Source organism: Rhododendron vialii, chromosome 11a (assembly GCF_030253575.1).
Source record: "Rhododendron vialii isolate Sample 1 chromosome 11a, ASM3025357v1".
In the NCBI taxonomy this organism is placed as follows: Eukaryota; Viridiplantae; Streptophyta; class Magnoliopsida; order Ericales; family Ericaceae; genus Rhododendron; species Rhododendron vialii.
Genome location: NC_080567.1, coordinates 35,858,513 through 35,880,765, shown reverse-complemented (window position 1 = coordinate 35,880,765; position 22,253 = coordinate 35,858,513). Strand labels below are relative to the sequence as shown.

The 22,253-nt window shown below is 37.9% G+C and overlaps 2 protein-coding genes across 4 annotated transcripts; one reads left to right on the top strand and one right to left on the bottom strand.

The window, feature by feature from the left end:
* Window positions 1–303: 303 nt before the first annotated feature.
* On the bottom strand, window positions 304–8,249 carry LOC131308399 (probable receptor-like protein kinase At1g49730). Of its 2 annotated transcripts, XR_009194425.1 has the most exons (11): window positions 8,043–8,227; window positions 5,586–6,137; window positions 3,984–4,265; window positions 3,359–3,620; window positions 3,208–3,260; window positions 2,828–2,895; window positions 2,616–2,705; window positions 2,261–2,345; window positions 1,410–2,036; window positions 968–1,098; window positions 304–794 (listed from the first exon to the last, which is right to left on the bottom strand). XR_009194425.1 is itself a non-coding variant. In XM_058335325.1 (9 exons), the coding sequence occupies exons 1-9, from the start codon at window positions 8,122–8,124 to the stop codon at window positions 1,492–1,494; spliced, it is 2,019 nt and encodes a 672-aa protein (XP_058191308.1). In that variant the 5' UTR covers window positions 8,125–8,249; the 3' UTR covers window positions 1,141–1,491. The 2 variants fall into 2 exon arrangements, 1 of the variants encoding a protein (XP_058191308.1); XM_058335325.1 differs by lacking the exons at window positions 304–794; window positions 968–1,098 and having other exon boundaries at window positions 1,141–2,036; window positions 8,043–8,249.
* Window positions 8,250–13,828: 5,579 nt separating this feature from the next.
* On the top strand, window positions 13,829–19,318 carry LOC131307689 (PI-PLC X domain-containing protein At5g67130-like). 2 transcript variants are annotated; one of them, XM_058334331.1, is made up of 10 exons: window positions 13,829–14,052; window positions 14,170–14,250; window positions 14,386–14,508; window positions 14,868–15,005; window positions 16,600–16,698; window positions 17,546–17,849; window positions 17,945–18,168; window positions 18,262–18,348; window positions 18,568–18,713; window positions 18,905–19,318. In XM_058334331.1, the coding sequence occupies exons 1-9, from the start codon at window positions 14,047–14,049 to the stop codon at window positions 18,706–18,708; spliced, it is 1,203 nt and encodes a 400-aa protein (XP_058190314.1). In that variant the 5' UTR covers window positions 13,829–14,046; the 3' UTR covers window positions 18,709–18,713; window positions 18,905–19,318. The 2 variants fall into 2 exon arrangements, with proteins under 2 accessions (XP_058190314.1, XP_058190315.1); XM_058334332.1 differs by lacking the exon at window positions 14,868–15,005 and having other exon boundaries at window positions 13,866–14,052.
* Window positions 19,319–22,253: the final 2,935 nt, after the last annotated feature.

Sequence of the window (22,253 nt, the reverse complement as noted above, 5' to 3'; positions counted from 1 at the left end):
TTAGCTCGTTTAGCACCCCTAGTAAAATGGTTCAATAGCCAACAGAGACGTCTAAATTTGTTGACGGCAGTGCCGATCTGGCACCAAAATGAGGCACATGCTAATATGTTAGTTGTCTCTCATCCGTTATGACACAAGGTGAGAGATGTTACCCTCGATTTGCAGATTGGTTTTTGCAGCTAACTCTCTACTAAAAATGTGATTTTCTGTAGAGTTACAAGCTGCTGATCGTGAATCATATTGCCATATTGGGCAGGAGGAAGATGTCTTTTTTCACTTAAGAATAGAGACTAGAGAGGTATGCAAGGATTTGGAGGATTTCTCGCATAATTTCTCTTTTGGTTGTTTGGTTCTTATGGATCAAATTGCCCAGAAAAAAAGGTGACAAAATTTCTGCTTGCTGCTAGGGGCTAGGAGAATATTGCAGCTCTGGTTCCTCTTGCAGAACTAGAACATATTTCGAAATGTCACTTTTTAAACTTTTTTGGAATATTTGTAAGTGACATATGCTTTTTGCAACACTGCCTTTTTCTCCTGGCATAGAGGTTCAGGACTTCATCAAGTACGCGCTTGGAATGAACTACACAAGCAAACAGATTAGGGTTATAGCCAGGAAGTGATTAAATGATTACATAATACCGGGAGGGAAAGTAGTCGTGCACCCGCCAACATTTAGGTTTGCCAGAAAATATAGCAGAGCCGAGTTCCAGATAGCAATGGAGGCTGACGTAGGAGATTCCAGCGCACGAAGTGATTACAAAATACCTAGAGCGCACGAAGTGATTACAAAATACCTAGAGCGCACGAAGTGATTACATAATACAAAATACCTAGAGCGCACGAAGTGATTACATAATACCTAGAGCGCACGAAGTGATTACATAATACCTTGTGAACAATAGATATTTAAGCCAGACAGGTTAATGGAACGCAAGCAGTGAGAAGTCCCCTTCTTGTCGTTACGCACCTTAGTTGTAGTGAGAAGTCCTCTTATGCTGCTGATTTGAACTTGCTTGTGAGTTTGTATTTGACCTAGACACACATAAGAGCAAGTCTGCCAAGAGGACACCTTGTATGATGGTCACACGCTCTCTCTCCCTATACATGCATGTTATCACAACCATAATCGAAGCACTAAAGTTTTACACACTAGCTATCATTCCAACGTTAAAGATTCTTCGGTATACTGAAAAGGTACAATGTTGATACATTTTCGGTATACTGAAACGGTACAATCTTGATACATCTCTATATCCTCTGAATGGAATTACGTATTTTACCTCCACCAAAATTGTAGCACAATTTCTTTTTTCCGCGTAAAATGTCTAATCCTCCCAAATTCGTTAAACTGCTCGATAGAAGTAAAGCTTCAAAATTTAATGAGATGGAAAGCCATGCATACCCAATACCTGAATTAACCAAGGGACTGTGATCCTGTGCTTTACGAATCGGAGCGTGGATTTCTCTGAGGGTTGCCCTGAATGATTCCAATCAAATGGAGGGTATAGCAGAAGGAGATTGAGGAGAACCATTTTCAAGAAGAAAGTGCCTACTACAATACGACTTAGATGTACTCGAAGAAGAAGCAAGAAACCTACCATCTCCGCTGTGAAAAATCAACTCACCCCCGCGCATTTTCCCTCTAGTTGTTCTTCCTTTTGCCTCAGTTCCTTCATACTCTCCTTCTTCCACAGCTTCAACAAACCCACTATGCATTGGGTCTGAACACTCGTACAGAAGCCGTAGGACTTGTTTAATAGAGGGTCTTGCCCTTCCTTCCCTCTGGATGCACCATCTTATGATTGTCACAAATGTTTGAAGTTGATCGAAGTCGAAAGAATCAGCAATAGTCGGGTCCACAAGCTCGGGAAGCCTTGAATCTGAATTCATGAAGACTTGGGACCACTCCACCAAATTCTTGCTGTCCTGTATTGCTCTTCTTGCCGTAAGCAACTCTAACAGTACCACACCATAACTGTACACGTCACTTTTTTCGGTGAGTTCTTGGGTGACCACATACTCTGGATCCATGTAACCTGAAAGTTGCCATGACATCTCATTGCTGATTCATAGTCTGTCAGAACAAGTACATAGGGTTTTTTGGATAAAAAAAAAAAAAAACTTTTGTTAGAATTTTCTGAATCAGTTTTGGAGTTTTTTTTTTCCAGAAACTTGTTACATTCACATTTTTCAGAACATTCTTTTCAGACTTTCTTGAAAAAGAGCCCATTTGTTAGAAAGTTTAACATGTTTTCCTTACCTGGAGTGCCTCTGATGTCAGTGTTGACTGGTTCAAAGCAAATTGAGCCATCTTTTGAAGCATGTGCAAGGCCAAAATCAGCAACCTTTACAACAAATTGAAGGTCAGAATCCAAAGAACCATGTGCATGTGCATTACATCACATAGACCATTCCAAGACCACAAAATGATACAAATCAAAGATTCAAAATAGCAGCAGCAGTAAGAAGAAAAAGAACTGGATTGGTGATGTTATTTAGTTAAAACAGAGAGTTGGAAGACCATCATAATGAAATTTTGTATACCACAACCACTGAAAATGAGTTCAGAATTGGGAAAACAAAATTCCACAAGGGTATCTAACATTGTACTTTACCTTTGCAACAAAATTCTCATCCAGCAAAATATTGCTGGACTTGATGTCTCTATGGCACAATGGAGGATCACAATAGAAATGGAGGTACTCCTGCATGCCAAGTATCAAACAAGATCGGAGAATGTCACAATACGATGATTAAATCATCAATGAATCTAGCACGTTTGCAACTAAAGCATAATGGCATAGGTGAGCATTATTCTGTGCATTACCAGAGCATTTGCCACATCAATGGCAATTTGAATTCTATTCTGCCAACTCAGAGGATTTCTGCCTGGATCTGAACATAAGAAGCATTGCATTTCAAAAATATCAACAAGCCATTCATAGCATTTAGTTTCTGTTGTGTCTGAACACATTTATGTCCCATGTCACAAAAAAAAAAAACACATTTATGTCATGCTTAGCAAATAAATACATGAATAGAGGCCCAGGGGTTTTTGAAATCCATGAAAATAAAAAAAGGTAGTATTCCATCTGCATACGATGAGTTCCAACCCCTGTCCCTCATTGGCCATGAACCCTTATTATTCCTCTGTTAAATGATTAAGCATCAACAAAAAAGGGCAACAGAAGAAACTGGAAGACATACTGTGAAGATGGTCCTTTAAGCTACCGTTTGCCATAAACTCATATACAAGAAACCTGCCATGAAGAAAATAAAATATCTATCATGTCTTACAGTGATAAGTTAACTACACGCACATATGGCAATATAAAATATGCAAAAGTGCATACACTACCTCTCACGTCTTGCAACGCAAAAGCCTCTGAGAGCTACAAGATGACGATGATGCAGCCTAGCAAGAAGCTCTATTTCTCTGCAGAACTCATCCTCAGCTTGCTCAGAAACTTTGTCCATCCGCTTCACAGCTACCACTGAACCATCACTGAACTGAGCTTTGAAAACAGTTCCAAATCCCCCTTGTCCAATTACAGTGTTGAAGTTATCGGTTGCCTTCTTCATCTCCTTATGAGTGAATTTCCGAAACATTGATGTCGGACCTGCGTAAAGGAAGGGGGGAAAAAACAAGAATATGAATGAGAGGCGAGGCGAGGGACGAAAAAAAGAGGACACTCTTAACTGTTTGTTTCAGCAGAAAACATATTCCGCAAAACATTTTAACTTCTGGTATTTGGTTTATGGAAACCAGAAGTCAACAGAATATTTTGCATGCTCAACAGGGAATGACTTGATTTGTAAGGAAATGTTTTCCACTGTCTAAAAGGTGAAAATGTTATTGTGATCAACAGTACCACACCACCACCAACATCCACCCAACCCCCACCACCATATCCGTTTATAACTGTTACCTAAACACCCATGTCTATAAATCGAGACCATGTGACAAGTAACGAGAATTCTACCTCCTTGGAATCTTCTGGGAAGCTGACCAAATGCTTTTGAAGAAGCCTTATCAATGGCATCGGAATTCTCTAGCTCTCTACTCTTCCTCTGAATCAGGAATATCAAAACTACCAGCATCATAACAGCAACCGCTGTAACTGCTATGCCCAGACCTGGAATTAATGTGAGATGGTAGACGTGGTGCTTTTGTTTAAGAGGCACAGTCAAAGAGACCTGGCTAGGGCTAGAGGCAACCAATGGACTTGGAGATGCCTGTGGTGAACTCAAAGATGGGGTTTGATCTAAAGCAAACACAAAAAGGAAAGTTCAGATATAACTAACATTAAAGCTTGACACGTGGAAAATGGAATAAAACCTACATTATCAAAAGAAATCTAAGATGACTATTGTTTTTGTATGTCATGTGAACATTTCATGCATGAATATCTGGGATAAGATTAAACATTGGAGAATAAAGTAAATTAGACATGCTCCATCATCTATATTTAGGTCCACATAGCTGCTGAAAATTATGTACTTGTTTGAATTCATATGGCTGCAATTCCACACATTACAAGTGGGGATGGAAAAAGAGGAGCAAGCTGAATGGACTGACCTTTCAGAAGGTCTTTGTTCCTTGGCATGACCAAATTGGCATCTTGGATTGGTCCGATAGATAGTTACCATGTCTAGAAATGAAATATGGATTGGATTTGACCAATTCTCATTACATCATAAGCCAAAAAGGCCCAAAACTCTAGCAACCAATGTTACATGAACTCTTCTATGTCAGTGAAGTACCCATGTTAGACACTTGACAGAGGCTACGGTATTGGATAGGCATCCAACATGTCCAGTTGGACATGCACCCAACAAATATGTTTAAGTAGAATCATTTGGCATGAAACTAGGCATAAGACATCTACACCATGCATAAAAAAAGGTAAGACGTTAGTTTGTAAACACCATTGTACCTGATATTAATCATATACGTATCTAGAAAGTAGGACTTTTGGATGTGTCGTCTGACCTTGGACACACAACTAGCTGAATCGAACACTTAAACTTTGCTTGACACCCATAGCCAAGTCCATGTAACCTTGCTAATGACCTATAAGGAGATTCTAAGAAAAGGTGGGGAGAATTTAGGGACCTAGGTCAGATCTCATCAATAGTACCCCAAAACTTCATAAAATAACCAAGAATATACGTTTCCCCAAGGGAATGCCCCCATGGCTAAGGTTGCATTCTGCAAACAAACAGACTTAAGTTCAGGTCTCCTTAGCTTACCTATCAAAAAGAGACCACAAGTATATGAATCATAATGCCAACTTTTAACAACTCAGGTAGAGGCCAGCAGATTCTGAAATTACTTATTCTGAACCGAAATGTCAAGGATTGGAATCTAAAACAACATAGTTATGTAATCTTTGAATGGTCTATTTCCCATGTTCAAAACATAAATTAAGCAAAAAGTTGCACATATCTTTCCTCAAGGAAAATGAACATCTAGAGAAATGGCGTAAAACAAGCATACATGAAAGAAAATCCTATACAATAAGAGATTTTAGCACAGGACATGAACCTGTTTAATCCAACTATTTTCAAACATCTAGTAGTACCTGAGGGAGTCATTAGCCCTTGAACCCCAAAGAAGCAGCTTGCAATGTCAACAGCTGACCCATTATCAACTTGGCTTGCAAGGGCAACAAAAGTTGCATCCCTACAAGTACTCAATGTCATGTTATCTACTGCCCCTATTAGATTGCGAAGATACAGAATGCCAGCATTTAGACATGTTCTGCAATCGGTATCTGCCGACAGGGGCAGTTCGCAATTTGCAGTGACATTCGCAAATTTCGGAGACTCCAGCATCTGTGTAACAGTTGTTCTACCCTGACACTCATAGTTAACAGGTATTTTGGTTCCAAATCCACAGAACGCTGTAGCATTTGTTGTTACTCCATAAAGTTCCAAGGTTTCTGATATAGAATCAAGGCAAATCTGAGATAGATCTGAAGAGACCCCAAGGTCACCAGTGAGATTTGCATATTGAGCAATAGAAACTGCAATAAGGGCATTGAGGTACCGGCAACACGTTCCTCTGTCTTCATCATTGGAGCAGATGGAGGCAGCCAGTGTAAAGTTCGACCCACTCAAATCTAAGGGGCAATCTGCAATTTAGAAAAGAACAAAATTTTCTGAACCTGCCAAATGAGAATATTGCAAAAGACGCCCGGTAAAGAACAAAAAAGGCTGTGACCAAGAAATTTTTTAGTTTATTTTTGTTTCAATAACAATCACATATTTATTGCATTTTGCCATGTAAAACTCCAGGATATTCATATCAAAGATGGCTGAGTACTTATATCCATGTCAACTATAATCCCCAATCTACAGTCAGTATGATTGGTGTATATGCATATGGATCTCCATAACATAACTCATATGTCAGTTTTCAAAGGAAAAGCATCAAGAAGCATATCGATGGGTGCAGTTAACTGTCAAGAAGCATATCAATTCAGTTACAGCCTTACTCGAAATGTTTGTCTGGACCACCAGTTTAGTATTCAGCGTCAATATTATTCTAATTAAAATAAAAGTACCACGAAGAACTAGATACAAATATCTCTGCGTACAGTGCTGAGCCAAATTAGTAAGAAGAATAGTAAATGTAAGGAGGAAAAGCAAGCATTACAGATACGAATTACAGATCTCTCGTCTATTAGCATTGACATGGTCAGAAGCTATTGATATTGTCAGAAGCTTCTACATTTGTGTTCAAAATGTACCAATAAGAAGTGCACCTTTATACTGCCAAAAAATATCAGTGTATCACTAAGCTCTAGGTGAAGTTTAAAACATTGTAAATGGTCATCTCCCAACCAAGTAAAATTTCATCTCACTCCGAGACAAAAGTTGTTTATAACAATGATGAAGACGCTTTGTGCCTGAATTCGTCATAACAACTACAAATCCTGCATCAAATGATCATCGTCATAAGTATAAAAGCAGTTGTGCATCCTTCGGAAGAATGAAGACCTTTCTTTTCATGATCATAATGGACTCGAAGTTGAGGATGAAGACAAAACTATAGTTTTTCCCATCAGTCACTAAACATGTGTTTCATGGGCCTCTCCACTATGCCAACAATTTTGGCTTCTCTGTTATGGAAACTATTTTCTGATGCAAGTTATAGCAGCCCTAGCCTCTAACAAGCTCGACAGTATGTTATGTTTAAGAAAAAGCAGGTCATAAGCACCGTAACCAACAAATGGAACACATATAAAGCTTACCAACAACCATACAATAAATTTCTTTTAGAGCACAAATAGAACCGATTATAAGGATAAATTAATGATATAGACATAAATTGCTCAAAATCAGGTGAGAAAAAATATTTAAAAGGGTTTTGTCGTCTCAAAATGTCAATCCTTAAGTAACGGTATCCATATTCCTCAAGTTCCTTCATTTAGTGCCTAAAATTGCAGTGCTATATGAGAAAGCTGTTACCAAATTCGATGCATGAAACAAATCCTGGGGCATTGCTAACACAAGTGCATAAAGGAGAGAAGCGTACTGCGACAATATGTTCATACCCATCCACCAAAACATTTAGGGAACATTTATAGACAAACAAGAAACACACATAAAAGATGCAGAGCCATCAGTACTTGGGTGATTTCAAAATGAAGACCGAAGAAAATAAATGAAACAACTAACAAGAGACCTCAAATTTTCTCTGAGATAAAAGCGACTATGGCTCCCAAACTAACATTTGGTCAAGTAATGTCGTGTGTCAGGATTCACCGACCCCGCCAATTGGAAGCCCCAAACCTTAAATTGAAAAAATAAGAAGCAAAAAAAATGCATAACAGATTGACCTTTCGAATAGCTTCAAGTTCACAGCCAAACCCACAAACATAATGAGCAAATCTAGCCCAAAAATGAGTCCAGAAAGGCACATTAGATAGAGGGAACGGTGAAAATGAGATTAAAATGTGCAATTAGAACAAAGGGTAAAGTGAAGCCAGCAAGAAATGAGCAATGCGAGGAATTATGGAGAAAGAAGGCCTCACCTGTAGCTGACACTATCAGTGAAAAATGCATTTCAAGAAAAAACAGTAAACCCAGCAAGGCGGCCGTTCTGTAGACAACCATGGTCGCGACGAAGAAGGAAAGTGCCCCAGAGAGACAACGAGAGAGAGAGAATCTTCTTCTGGGAACTACTCTAGGAACGGAATGAAAAGGTGTGAACTTAGCGAAGTCAGTGCGGCTTTTGAGAGAGTCTTTATGTGAATAAAGTACAATAACTTGCATTTTTTCATCGATGATCAAGGTGTTAGCACCTTAATTTTTTTTGATCTAGTGAGAGACAAGCTATAGTTTACGTGCACCTTAATTTTTTTCATCTAGTGAGAGACAGACTATTCACGACAGAAAAGTCATTCACAAAAAATTACTTTTTTTACCGTCTAATCTCAATAGTCAAACATTGACCAATTTTGTAAAAAGCAAACTCATCAATCAACTATACTAATTCTTGGACTTAAATTTTAGTATTTCTTTGCGCACCGTTCCTAATGAATTTTCTCTATCTATCTATCTGCACTCATTATTTTTAAAAACTTTTCTCAAAAGTCAAACCGAACAAGCTTGGGCTCCCGCGCTTACCCTTGGTCATACGCGATGGTGTGGTGAAAGGGGTCTGGTCACTTGTGGCGCTAGATAATTTTTTGGCATTTAGGGACTGCGTTAGGTTATGACTCAGATTCGTTGTAAGAAAAAATAACTTTGTTAGCACCACACTCATACCCATACTGACATGAGAGGTGTATGTGCGGCACCCACCTTTTATGTAAGTGAATGTGTAATTAGTACGTGTTTGAATATGATTTTAAAATTATTGAAGGAAAAAATAGATGCAATTTCACTCATACTATTGGTTTGTTGACGCATCATATTTTTATAGGAAAATGATAGAGGTACCGAAACAAAGTTGTACAAAAATGTACAGCGGCATATGGGGTCCATTTTTGGATCCACACAAATAATTAGACCCATTTATTAATTTTAAAATAACATTTCGAGTAGTTTTATGAAAAATTAGCTCTTAATTGAATATGTGTTAATGGCCGATCAAGCTTTCCAAGTTTTATTTGAAAAAAATTTAGAAACTGAATTCTTAGTGAAACTTGGAAAGTTGAATCAACCACTTACGCATATGCAATAGAGATGATTTTTTGCAAAGCCACTCGAAAAATTATTTTAAAATAAATGAACGGATTGAGTTATTTGTGTGGGACCCAGAAGCGAGCCCCACATAACGCTGTACAGCTTTGTTTTGGTACTAAATAGCACGGCTCCTTTTCACATGACTTTGTTTTTTATCTATTCTTTTTATAGGACTTCTTGTTATGCAAAATATCACAAGAGAAAACTATCTCTTCCACTAACGAAGGAAAAATAACAAAAATAAATACAACAATACAAGATATACTACATGACTACACCTTGCATTGTGCTTACACACATGGGAGAAGAAAAAGGAAAAATCACTACTCTTATCTTTTGCATGTACAATAATCGAATAATCTCATTATTTTATGAAGTAAATGATATTTTTTCTTTTACGGTGTGCTCTATTTGCTACTGCAATTATATCGTTTTAAAAAAGCCCCTTATCATTTTTTTTCATCAAAGGCCTCGTTTTGGCTATGAGTCGAGAGTTTCGCGCAAACAAGTGTTATCGGAAAGTTATTTCAAGAGTCATATGAGTACTCAACGAACATTAAGCATCCATATGAATAAGTAGGGCCTTGAAAAACAGGTCATATATGAAATTAAGCAAATTCTCAAAATACGAAAAGTTTTGGAGAAGGGTAAGAGGGTAATTTCACATACATAGTGCCTTGTTCTCTTTACAATTCAAAAAACATTTTTCAAAAAATTCCCCCTAGATTTCCCTTACTTCCAATATTTCTCTCTCTATCTCTCTCCACTCACCTAGGCCAAAAATACAAGAAGCTTGGGTAAAGTAAAACTTCTCTTCTGTGACCCATTTTGACCTAAAAAAAGTGGTCATAGAAACCAGATCAGGTTCGGTGAATAAAGTATGCCAAAGTAACCCTTCAACTTGTAAGTCCAATTGCGGATCAAAAAAAAAAAACTTGTAAGTCCAATTCTCTGCTGATGCCTCGTGAAGGGACCCCCCAGAACAGCCTCAAAGGGACTGGCTGTGTAGTGGCTGGAAGGAGGCCGAATAGAAATAGTGTTATTAGCTCGGTTTGACTAGTGGGTTTGTTTTTAACATAATTGATCAGAATTGATTCTTGGAGTTCGGCCGCAATGCATTAATTTCTTGTTAATTCTTTAGTTCCGGACTTGATGACCAGACGCGGAGGCAGTGAGAGACAAGAGGAGGCAACTGACTCCACTGCCTCCCAAATTTTCTTAGATAATTTTTATCCCATTTTTACTCATTTAACCCCACTTTAAAATTTATTTTTGCTTCAACCCCCCACATAAGGGTTTTGTACTTGAGGAAAAGAGGGATCAAAATAGAATCACCATCCACAAAATCCCCAAACATCGGTTTCATTTGTTCTTAAGAGAAAAACTAGGTTTCCTTCGCTTCTGCCTTTCTAGAGATTCTTCATCGTCTACAAATATTTCTCTTCTTGATCGTTTACAGGTATTTCTCTTCTTGATACTTTGGTTGTGTATATAGGGAAAGGTATTTTTGAAATCATTACAAATGAGGCTATCAACCATCATTTCCAAAGTATGAAAAGTCATCGAGGTCAATTGTGGATCTAAGTTACATTTTGTTATTGATATATATATTTACTTTTTGATTAACTTCTTTCAATTAGCAAAAACAAAAAATGAATCAGTTCAAATTTTCGACCCCACTTATTGAAAATTCTGGCTCCGCCACTATGCCCAGTCTTTAACCATATCCGGGAGGAAATTAGTTGAAAAGAGAGCAAGTTGATCCGAATACCCTAACCGTGGAATGTCCCACTGTCGAACCCCAAAAAGGAATAAAAAAAAAAAGAAAGAAAATTAAATGAAGTGCGAATAAACTGGTCCAAACGTTCTGACTGTGGGATATCCTACAGTCGAACCCCAAAAGGGAATAATAATAAAAAGAAAGGAGGAGGCGCAACGGCCAAAAGAGGAACCTGAGATGGGCTTGTCTCACGAATTATTTTGGAACTATTTTGGAACCTTGTGAATTTGTTTGTGTGTGTGGACAAACCCAAGAGAATATGACAGTGCTGCAACTTTACATCTGTTTATAGTTTTTTTTTTGATCCGTCTGTTTATAGTTTGATATTCTTTTGGTTTGTTGGTTTTAACGAAGTTAAGAAACAAGTGTATGTTTTTTTTTCATAGAAATATTTAGCCCAAAGCATTGTTGGACCTGCCCCAAAGTACTTCGAATTTCCACTTCTTTTGGCTATTTTACAACTTTTATTTTAATCTCAACTAAGCCTGAGTACCTAATTTTGCTGCCCACATAGAGATATGGTATCTATATAAAAATAAAAAAAAGTTAACTTGATCTAATAGTAATAATTGAATGAACAAACGAATTTTAACGCAGTGAGCCTGTGGTGTACCAAAAGGTGTGAAAGTTTATCTCAATCCAACAATTTTAATTGTCAAAAGTGTCAATTTTTTTTCCAAGTTTTAGAATTCAAAACATAAATTTTCAAAGCTTGGGATAAAATTTGTAACCACAAAAAAGTGAAGGGGTCAAAGTGTCAAATTCGGATTGCTTCCAAAAAGTCCTTGTGTGTCAACTAACTCATTAGAGAATAAAAAAAAAAACTAACTCATTACTTCATAATAAAGTTACGAAAAAAAAAAAAAGCAGCGAAGGAGGAGTGTGAATATTATTTTTTTCCCAACTTCATTAAGAGAGCTTGAACAATGACTTAACAAAACACACAAAATCAATTTCCCATAGAACGAACGAAGAAATGTAAAGAGCTATGGAGCCGATCGAAGGAGGTATTGCGTCACGGCATGGTTTCAAATGAGTCTTTGGGAAATATTAAAGTTGCAGTATCACTATGACGAGAAGACTCTTCATCCCAGCGTTCAAGCAACAAGGCTTGAAAGCGTTAAATTGCTTCTTTTGAAAGTAGAAGAAAGCAGGTTTCGGTTGTGTTGGATGCATTGTCAAGGCATTCTTGTTTAAGCTATAGCCCTCAACATTCACCAAACTACTCTTTTTTCCCTCGATAGAATTACACGTTTTGAACAAAATGCCGGAAAAAGGTGAAGGTACTTAGAAAAGACCTTTAGCTAGGTACGTTTGTAACGCGCTGCAAAAAAAAAAAAATTTGAGAAGCGAGGGAGGGAAAGTAATACTCCAGTAATCATCACTGTATTCTCGGATATGATCTGAGTGGCATGAATGGATCCAAGGTTCTAATTGGAGAAGGAAATTGTATATTGGGTGATATACATTTAAGATCAACCCTCACATAACAAGCAATAATAAACTTTTTGAAAAAATTAAGAGAGGGGCATCACTAGCCTTCATGCAATTGAACTCTAGCAACCTTTATGAGAAATTCAGCACAATATAATCATTTTTATTACATTAATAAAAAACACGTCGGGGTTTATGAACATGGAAAACCATATAAATATAAACTTAAATTGTTTATTTTTCTTTCATAAATATATAACAATGACGTTTTTTGTGTGTGAACAAAATGAAAGTACAGGTATGCTACTCCATTAAGAGGTATTGCCTCGTCACACCTCACCACTATATGTAAAAGACACTACCACATCTATGTCGAGATCCATGCTAAGGTTCCACCATGTATTGGTGGTGAATATGCATATGTAGGAGCATCCACACCAATGTTTGCTATTTTTTCTTTGTCATTTCTGAGCAATGAATAGTGTCATTTTTTCTAGGCAAGGGTGTTGCACCTGTTTTGCTATTTTTCCCTCTCTCAATCACAAATGACAACTTTGCCATAAATTTTGTTGTTTATGACAAAAGAAATGGCATTTTCCAAATTTGAGAAATTTTTGGCAATACTCCATTTTTTGAGAAATGACCAACAAATCTTGTCAAATTTGGCAACCGGTGTGGTTGCTCGAACATATCTGATGGGCCTAATTAGGGCTGCAAACGAACTGAGCTGCTTGCGAGCGGCTCGCAGCTCGGCTCGGAAGTTAAACGAACAAGCTTGAGCTGATTTTTTCAATTCATTTTGTAAAAGAGCTGAGCTCGAGCAAGGATAAGCTCGGCTTAAGTCGACTCGCGAGCCGGGGTATATATACTTAAGTTTAGGATTTTTATTGTTATTTCATACTGTTCTTTCCGTTTTCACTTTTCAGTCAACTAAGGGAGGCGAGAGCACACGCGCACCAGTACACCCCCGTTTCATAGGAAAATGAAAGATATATACCTTCACAATCAAAATATTTTTGATTGTATTAGGCCTATGCGAGGATATATATACATTTTTTGTTGGTCCGTTGAGGCTCGTGAACGAGCTCGAGCTCGAGCTCGAGTCAAGCCAAGACCCGCTCAGCTCAAGCTCGACTTGTTAAGTTTTCACTGAGCTCAAGCTCGAGCTCAAATTCGTTAAAAACTTAATAAATAAGTTTGAGCACTGTAAAGCTTGGCTTGATTAGACTCGTTTGCAGTCCTAGGCCTAATGTACCAAAAAAAAGTAACAGGCCTAATGGGCCGCATTGGGCTAGTATACACCATAGAAACTGGCCCAACCCAACAAAAAAGTGCGCGAATGCTTAACGAACCAGCACCGGCCGCTATCGTCCATTCATTCATCATTTAACAGAGCGTTACCACCGAATGAAAAACCCCTACAGATAATTAGATTTACACAACAGCTTTCTGTACCGACTGTCTATCTCTTCTCTCTCTCTCTCTCTCTCTCTCTCTCATCCGTCTCCATTTTCCCTCCAGAAAGAAAACGCTACTAAAATCGAACCCTCAACTCCTTCAGATTCTAGCTAAGAGAAACGATTCTAACCTAAATTCTCTCTCTCTCTCTCTCCGAAGACAACCGAAGATCAGCAATGAAGGCAAGTAATTAGTATTCTCTCTCATCACGTCATCATTTCCTTTTCTCCAAACCGTTTCTTGATCACTTCCTACTTTCTTTCACGCACTAAATCGTCGGTCGTTAATTCTATTTTCAGACAATCAAATTCCTGCTTAATCTCTGCATTGCCGCTGGGCTATTCCAAGTCATTCTCTCAGGTTTCTCTTCAGCTCTCAAGGTGATCTTCTTCTTAATTAGTACTTCTCATCAACATCACTTTATCCTTTCTAGATCAATTTACGTGTTCGTATAAATGTATATATATATATCTGCGTACATGTCTTGAATCAGTTAATTTACTACTGGATAACAGGAGGGACAGACATGCGCGTTAGACCGTAACTGCGACTCGGGGCTACATTGCGAAACGTGCCCTGCTAATGGACACATACGCCCGCGTTGCACTCGCATCCGGCCTTCGATTCCAACCTCAATGGTATGTATACGTTCGCGTTTTAAATGTCGGCCGTGATTTTTTTGTGATAAAAAGTCGTATGTGTATCGCCCCATTTCCATGCAGTAATCCATTCTTGATTCACAAGAATCGTTCACGGCCGTCAAGCTTGAAGTGATTTGGCACTTATGATTATTTTTTCGGAGTATGATTTTTGAAAATCCACGACCGTTCAACTAATTCCGTTACGTATGGTTGGATACTCCGGATATTGTTCCCCCACAATTATTACCGTTACAAGTCTTGATACCGTTGTTAAAAAACCTTAGATACGTGCAATATGCGTATGTGCAGATAATAGACGCAAGTGTTTGAGAAAATTTTGGTTGAATTTCGAATAGGTGAAAGGACTACCGTTTAATAGGTATTCGTGGCTAACGACGCACAATTCATTTGCTCGTTTCGGGGAGAAGTCGGATACGGGGTCTGTGATTCTTGCTCCGACGAACCAGCAGGACTGCATTACCGATCAGCTCAATGTAAGTCTCTCTCTCTCTCTCTCAGCCGTAAAGTTAGGGCTTCGACAGTCGTTTGGCGGTGACGACTGTATGTTTTGTCCTTTTGTTGTTTTTTCCTTCACGATAAATAAAGGTTTCTTTTTGACTTTTGGAAAAGCAGTACTATTGCTGTTTTTTTAAATTTGGTTCGGAAGTCAAATTATTCGGGTTAACTTACTCACACCTTAACGCGAGGACCAAGAAATTCATAAAAAATTACTATCTTGCGACATGACCTCAAAAATTGAACCATGATTTATTGTGTGAAAAGCAAATCTATTAAGTCACCGGGCTAACCATTAGGGCTACTATTAGGGTTTTTTTAATTTTCTTTTTGACTGGGTTGGGAAAAGCGCAAAGTAACAAAAACCACAACAAGAAGGAAAACAGAACAAGAGGACAATTGCAATTGCTGTTTTAAAAGCTTAACGGTTGAGCAAACTGGAAAAAGCTATTGGTCAAGACTCCTCTTATAGCATCATAAAGGCTTTAGTAATAGTTGTACGAAATAGTAAATGAAGTTTACTACTCCTACATCAGTAAAACATTTCCAAAATCTCCATAGTCAACAAATTTTTTTTTTCCCTTTTGTTAGATTGGTTTTTATTCAACAGAACATCTCAATTCATGCATAAAGTCATGAATTTAGATTAGAATCTGTTGTTGAAATTACAGGATGAAGGTTGATATATACTAAATATAGATTACGAACTTAAAAGACGTGTTCCCACTTCCATTTTACGTTCAGTGCCAACTGAGCTATCAGCTACAAACCATACTAGTAGAGTAATAATGTACTCCCTCCGTCCCATATTATTTGGACTTTTTCGATGTTTGTGTCAGTTTTTAATCGTTTGTATCTTTCAATATGAATCTCCAACAATATGCAATATGGATCTTGTTTGATAGTTCTCGATTAGATCTATAATACAAAGTTTTCAAAATTATAAAAAATATCATAAATTGAGAGATATAAGAGTTTAAAGAACGACGCGAATATCGAAAAATACCAAATATTTTGGGACGGAGGGAGTATACTCGTGATCCTGTTGTGTATTCTAAATAAGGGGATTTCTTAACGTCTATACATTGAAACAAGCAGACTTCTCTTGACTTCTAAAATACTACTATCAACTAAGACTTGCGGATGGCCCCCGCAGCAACTAAGGAGTGGATCACCTTAATTTAAAAACCCAACCAACAAGGACAGTAAAATAACCTAGGGAACAATTACAAGTCCCATAGTGGTGCATTTGCAACCTGAAACCGTCAGGCTTAGAGTGAAACTACTTGGGTTAGGGTGTAATGGAATACCTGCTGACAATGGAAGTTTGCCATCGGCCATGCCACCATTTAGTAAATACTAACAGAATTAATTTTGGACGAGCAAATTTTGTCACTATTTGCTGGGCAGTAGGCATGCTAGTATGTTATCACAATGTTGCAATTTGACCTGATTGTATGTTCTTATACAATAGCATTCTGCATTGATTAGCGAATCTTGCATTATTCAAGTGGAACTTATGCATTATTTATGGTGTAAGAATTTCATGGTTTTGAAATCCTCATCTTGCAGAATGGTGTTAGAGGGTTGATGCTAGATATGTATGACTTCAACAACGACATATGGTTATGCCACTCCTTTGGCGGCACCTGCTACAACTACACAGCTTTTGTGAGTGTTTTAACTAAATTCAGATATGGCAAGGAATTGACAACATTCTGTTTATTCTTTTTAGCATTTGATTTTGTGTTGGCACTATTACAGGATTTTAGAAAATTCCAAAATTGTGTAGTGAAGCCTAATTGATTGGGACATAAGCATAGTTTGATCTTTGTTTTAGTTTATGCTCCACTGATAAAGAAGATAAGGCAAACGTCAATCCCAGATGTTTGGTTGCTTTTAAACAAATTTTAATGGCAATGGAGGCAGCCAAAGTCAAGTCCGGTACCCAAACTTTCCTTTGAAGATTGACTTTGTTTTGCGGGAACATATTTGTATATCTAAGCATGCCTAAAAGAAAAAAATGGAGTACTTCGTGGTCTCTCCTTCCAATTGGTTGCTTTTTTTTTTGGAAACTTGTTAATTCTATACAGCAGCCAAAGTCAAGTCTGATACCAAAGCTTTCCTTGGAGGATTGAACCTGTTTTGCCGAAACATGTGAATATATATGCCTAAAACATGAAATGAAATCTTGATGTTCGCTCCTTCCGGTTGGTTGCTTGGTTTTTTTTAGTTTTAATAAATAAAAAAAGGGTTAGTGGCAATGGAGCATCCAAAGTCAAGTCTGATACCGATGCTTACCTTTGAAGGTTGACTCTGTTTGGTAGAACCATTTTAATTTGTAGGACTACAACATAAAATCGAGTACTTCATGTACTCTCTTCCAGATGATTGGAAACTGTATGCTTGATTCATGACTAATTCAGATCCTAGGAAGTTGTATTCTTGACGCATGACTACTTGATGAAGTTGCTACTTGTGATATATATACCTAATATATGCAAATGTAATTCACCAGCAACCTGTGAGTAAAGTTTTGAAAGAGATTCAAGTGTTTCTGGAGGCAAACCCGTCTGAAATCATCACCATAATGATTGAAGACTACGTTTCATCTCCAAAAGGCCTGACAAAGGTGTTTGATGCTGCTGGCCTAAGGAAATATTGGTTTCCTGTTTCTCGGATGCCAAAGAATGGCGAAAATTGGCCAACAGTTGATGACATGGTTCAGCAAAATCAGCGTTTAGTAGTTTTCACTTCGAAATCTGCCAAGGAGGCTTCTGAAGGGATTGCATATGAATGGAGATACCTGGTAGAGAACCAATGTGAGTTTTGCTTGTGCCCCTTTTGAAAATTTGAGGCACACTCAAAGAACAAGTAAAATCATGAAGAGACATTTTTTCTTTATTTCGAATTGCAGATGGGAATGGTGGACTGACAGCTGGTTCTTGTCCAAACCGTGCGGAGTCATCTCCCATGAGCACAAAAACAAGGTCTCTAGTCCTAATGAACTATTTTCCCGACAATCCAGATTTTACCCAAGCTTGCATGCATAATTCAGCTCCTTTAATAAGCATGATGAACACTTGTTACGAGGCATCTGGTAAACGGTGGCCCAATTTTATTGCTGTTGATTTCTACAAGGTATCGTTTATTTACACGCTAAAACTTTGTGGTTTTGAAAAAGTCCTGCTGTGGGGAGTAGAAATAATCTCTCTCTCAAATTAAATGTTGCAGAGAAGCGATGGAGGAGGAGCACCTCAAGCTGTTGATATCGCCAATGGGCATCTAGTTTGTGGCTGTGATAGTGTTGCCAACTGCAAGGTATGCAACAGCTACAATTTACCCTTTTTCCTCTTTTTGTAAGACACTACTCTAATCATATATTACGAGCAAAGACAAACTTAGCATGTCATGAAATGAGAAGTTCTGTTCGGCGACTCCATAGGTATTAAGACATAAACCAACTCATCCAAAGATAGATTGGATAACTGATTAATATTTGTTCTGTAAATTATTTTATGCTGAAAAATTATTTTCCAGGAAAATGTTACGTTTGGAACGTGTAGCCTACCTGAGGCTGCTGTAGCCCCCTTCAGCCCCACTAGTTCAGATAGCAGACAAGTTGGTTTGCAGCGGTTCTTTGGGATGGTTTTGATGGCTCTCACAACATGGAACTTATAATCCACGTAAGTTTCCACATCTCTTCGTTAGAATTAGAAACACGTTAGAAAGGATCTACGGCTAACATGAAGATCATGCTGTACGAACAGTTTTTCATATTGAGTGTTTTTAAAACAAAAGAACCCTTACTTGCTTTCCTAATTCTCGACGCATTCTGTTTGTAAATCATATCCACTTTTTTTGATAATGTGGGCAGGTTCAACTGAGTGCCTGTGGTGGTTATCTGGGACAGTATCTTCTTGCCGGTTTCCTCAGTTTTCTTCGCAACAAAACTGCAATGAAAAGACCAAAGAAAAGAGGTGCAAGTTAACCAATATAATGATTTCAGGCTTTCAACATAAGTTGTCCAATCTGCCAGCTTTGCTCTGTGCTCTTAACTGGAAAGATTTTATACTCTAGGGCATTAAAATGCCTTCTTGATTCTTACCCGAGATAAAACTGGGCTTCGTTTCTGGGTTTGAGTCTTACGGCTGTGAATCTTAGCTTCCCAACTCCTGTTCAACTGATTACATTTAGGCAAGTATTTTGGGCAGGAGATTATGAATTTTAATGTTGTTCTTCCCACTTAATATGATTTGGTCACCCACCCGCTAGTGGACGGTGGAATTAATCTCTCTCCCGTATTAGTTAGTCCGTTAGACTGGATATTGAGCTATAAACAAAATAGCTAAATGAATTTTGAGTGGGTGACCTGCTTTTGACTTGATTGGGGAGAAATTAGTTAAGGTGCGCGTAAATTGACCCAGACGTCCTGATAGTTGAACAAAAAAAAGAGAGAAATAGAGTGATGCCCAATGTGAAAGGGGCTGGGAGGGACATGATGGGCCGGGTCAAAGAAGTAGATTATGTTGCTAAGTTGAACTAGCCCAAACCCATCAGACTATGTGATGCAGTAGCCAAAGAGGAGGAGTACCACCTTAGGCATTCCAGAGTCTATTTCCACTAGTCGGTTTTTTCATAAATAACTGACCGAGGAATTTGGCTTTGGGCCCGCTTGGGCTTGATCCGAAATGGCTCAATGGTCAGTACACAAGGCCTCTGGTCCTGTGCCGCGTGTTTTTTAGCCTTCTGAGGCAGTTTAGGCCTCCAAATGGGCCTTCAACTGTTTTTGGGCTATTTTTTATTTCTCTTATAACTTTTCGTAGGAGCGTCCGTTTCAGCCCGTTCTTTTTCCATAATTCTTATTTGTCGCTATATTTTATGGGTTTGTAATAATATTAGTATGGTGGCTTTACGTTTTCTAGGATTAGGGTTGCGCCCTATTTATTGAGTTGTTCGCCTTTGGGTTGAGGCAGTTGATTATTGATAAAGAAAAGAGTCAGAAAGAGTTTTCTTTAAATTATTGCGTTTGTGATTGTCCTTGCTGTTCCGTTTTCAATTTCTCATACGCTTCACTGCATCACTATGGGACGACTTTTATGGGCCAAGAACTGGGATATATGGATCTATATCTGTATCTATAACGTAACCATGGAAATAAGGGCCAAGATAGTCATGTGGTTTCGGCCCTTTTGGGTGATGAATTTACGGAGGATATATTAAGGAAAACAGAAGAGTTAGGGAAACTAATCTTTCAAAATGTATCGTCCAGAGCTTAGTCACATAATCTCTTAAAATTCTCTGCACTCCCGATATCAATCCTCGATCTCAACCCTTTCACGCTTACGCACCTGCATGGAAATTATGCGACTTAGGTCTTGAGACACCATTACGTGACACCTTAATACCTTTTAGGATCACGCATTCTTGTTAGATCTATATCGTAATTTGAGATTCAACATGAATATACTATGTCATTGTGGAGGGGGAATTCGGAACCACGTGATGGTGCCCTCCACCCAAATTTCCAAGTTCACTCCGAAGTTATAGTTGCGCTTGGATTTAGGTTGCACACAGCTCAAGACATGGTTTAGTTCTTCAGATTTAGTACTCGTTCACCTTTAATTTTACAATTAACCTGCGGCAAGCGACTCAAAAAGTCAAAACTTTCTGACCTGGCACGCGGACCGAACCTAATTACGCTCTTAATTTAGCTAATTCGTGCTTAATAAAATATCAAGTGGATATAGCTAGCTCGAAGGGTGGTAGGGGAATCTAGCAAAAGCATGTGTCTTATTTTTTGATCAAATCAAAAAAAGCATGTGTCCTGTGGCTTGTGACAAACACTACAAACTGAAGAAAGCATATTCCAAGCATTTTTTTTGTTTTGTTTTTGAGATTAGTGGATAATTGTGGTAGTAATTAATTAGTGAGTTTTATTGGAAGTTTTCTTGAGAAAGGAGGATGCCAAGTGCTCCACTAATTGGAGACAGAATAGCATGTCTCGATGTTGTATTTTCATTACATAAATATAAACTTAATTAACATAAAGTTTAACATCGGGACGTCCGTTGAGGACATTGCACATTCCATATTTAGCATCCAAACTAAGTAAAAATAAGAAATAAAAAAAAATCTACCCTGGTAAGAGTTGTATTTTATAGTTACATGTTGTTGAATATTTCATTGCACAATTCATGATACAATCAGTTTTAAGGATTGCGATCTAGCGTGACAACAAATGTTATTTGCGGCTCTCTCCAGTGTCGTGCCACTTATTTTGGTTAGAAGGTCATGCTCTCCACAGAATTGAAAGGCGCCATGAAATTGTATTGACTATGGTTGCTCAAATCCAAGAGTTTTGAGCGCTGTGTATGACCTTTTATAACAATGAATTTGCATGTTTCTTTTTCCTTAATATTTGCTTTCGTGGGTAATTGTGTAAAGGCCATTGTATCCACTTCTTTTTTGTTAGAATTTAGTATGTTGTCAATTTCCCATCAAAAGAAAAAAATAATAATTGTTGTTAATTACTCCTAAAAGACTCGCTATTTTTTTCATAATTTATTACTCCCTCCGTCCCTAAATAAGTGTCCGGCGCGCAAAACTAGGCTTTACAAAACATGCATATTTTTCATTAAAAAATTTAATTTTTTTTCACAATTTAATAGAACTCATTGCTATCTATTAATTTGTGAAAAAAATTTAATTTTTTTAACGAAACAAATGCATTTTTTTGAGGGCCTAATTTTGCGCGCCAGACACTTATTTAGGGACGGAGGGAGTAGTAGTCACGTCACGATTTCTTGAGACTTGTGTAGTTTGAAATTTTGAGCGCATCAATACACTTGGGGGGGGAGAACTTGCAAGTTGGCCCCATCAATCGGGTGCTCGGCTAAGTTCATCAATGGTCAAGAGTTCAAGTCTCGCCCATCAGTAACCTCACTAACTCTCTAGCAGATGGTATAACATATTCTATGAATGAATTTCTTGAGTTTCCTCTAAAAAGAGAAAAAAAAAAAAAAAAAACAATTGCAGAGAAACCTAGGATTCTGGCGCATTCACCCATAGCCAACCAACTAAGTTCCATTGTTAATCATGTTTCTTTGGCCTTACAAAAGAATAATTCATTCATAGAATATGTGATTAGGGTTTGATTCATTTTGGTTGCTTTGTGTTGCGCATGCTCTTGTGGCACTCATCTTAACTTAATTGGATCAAGTGGG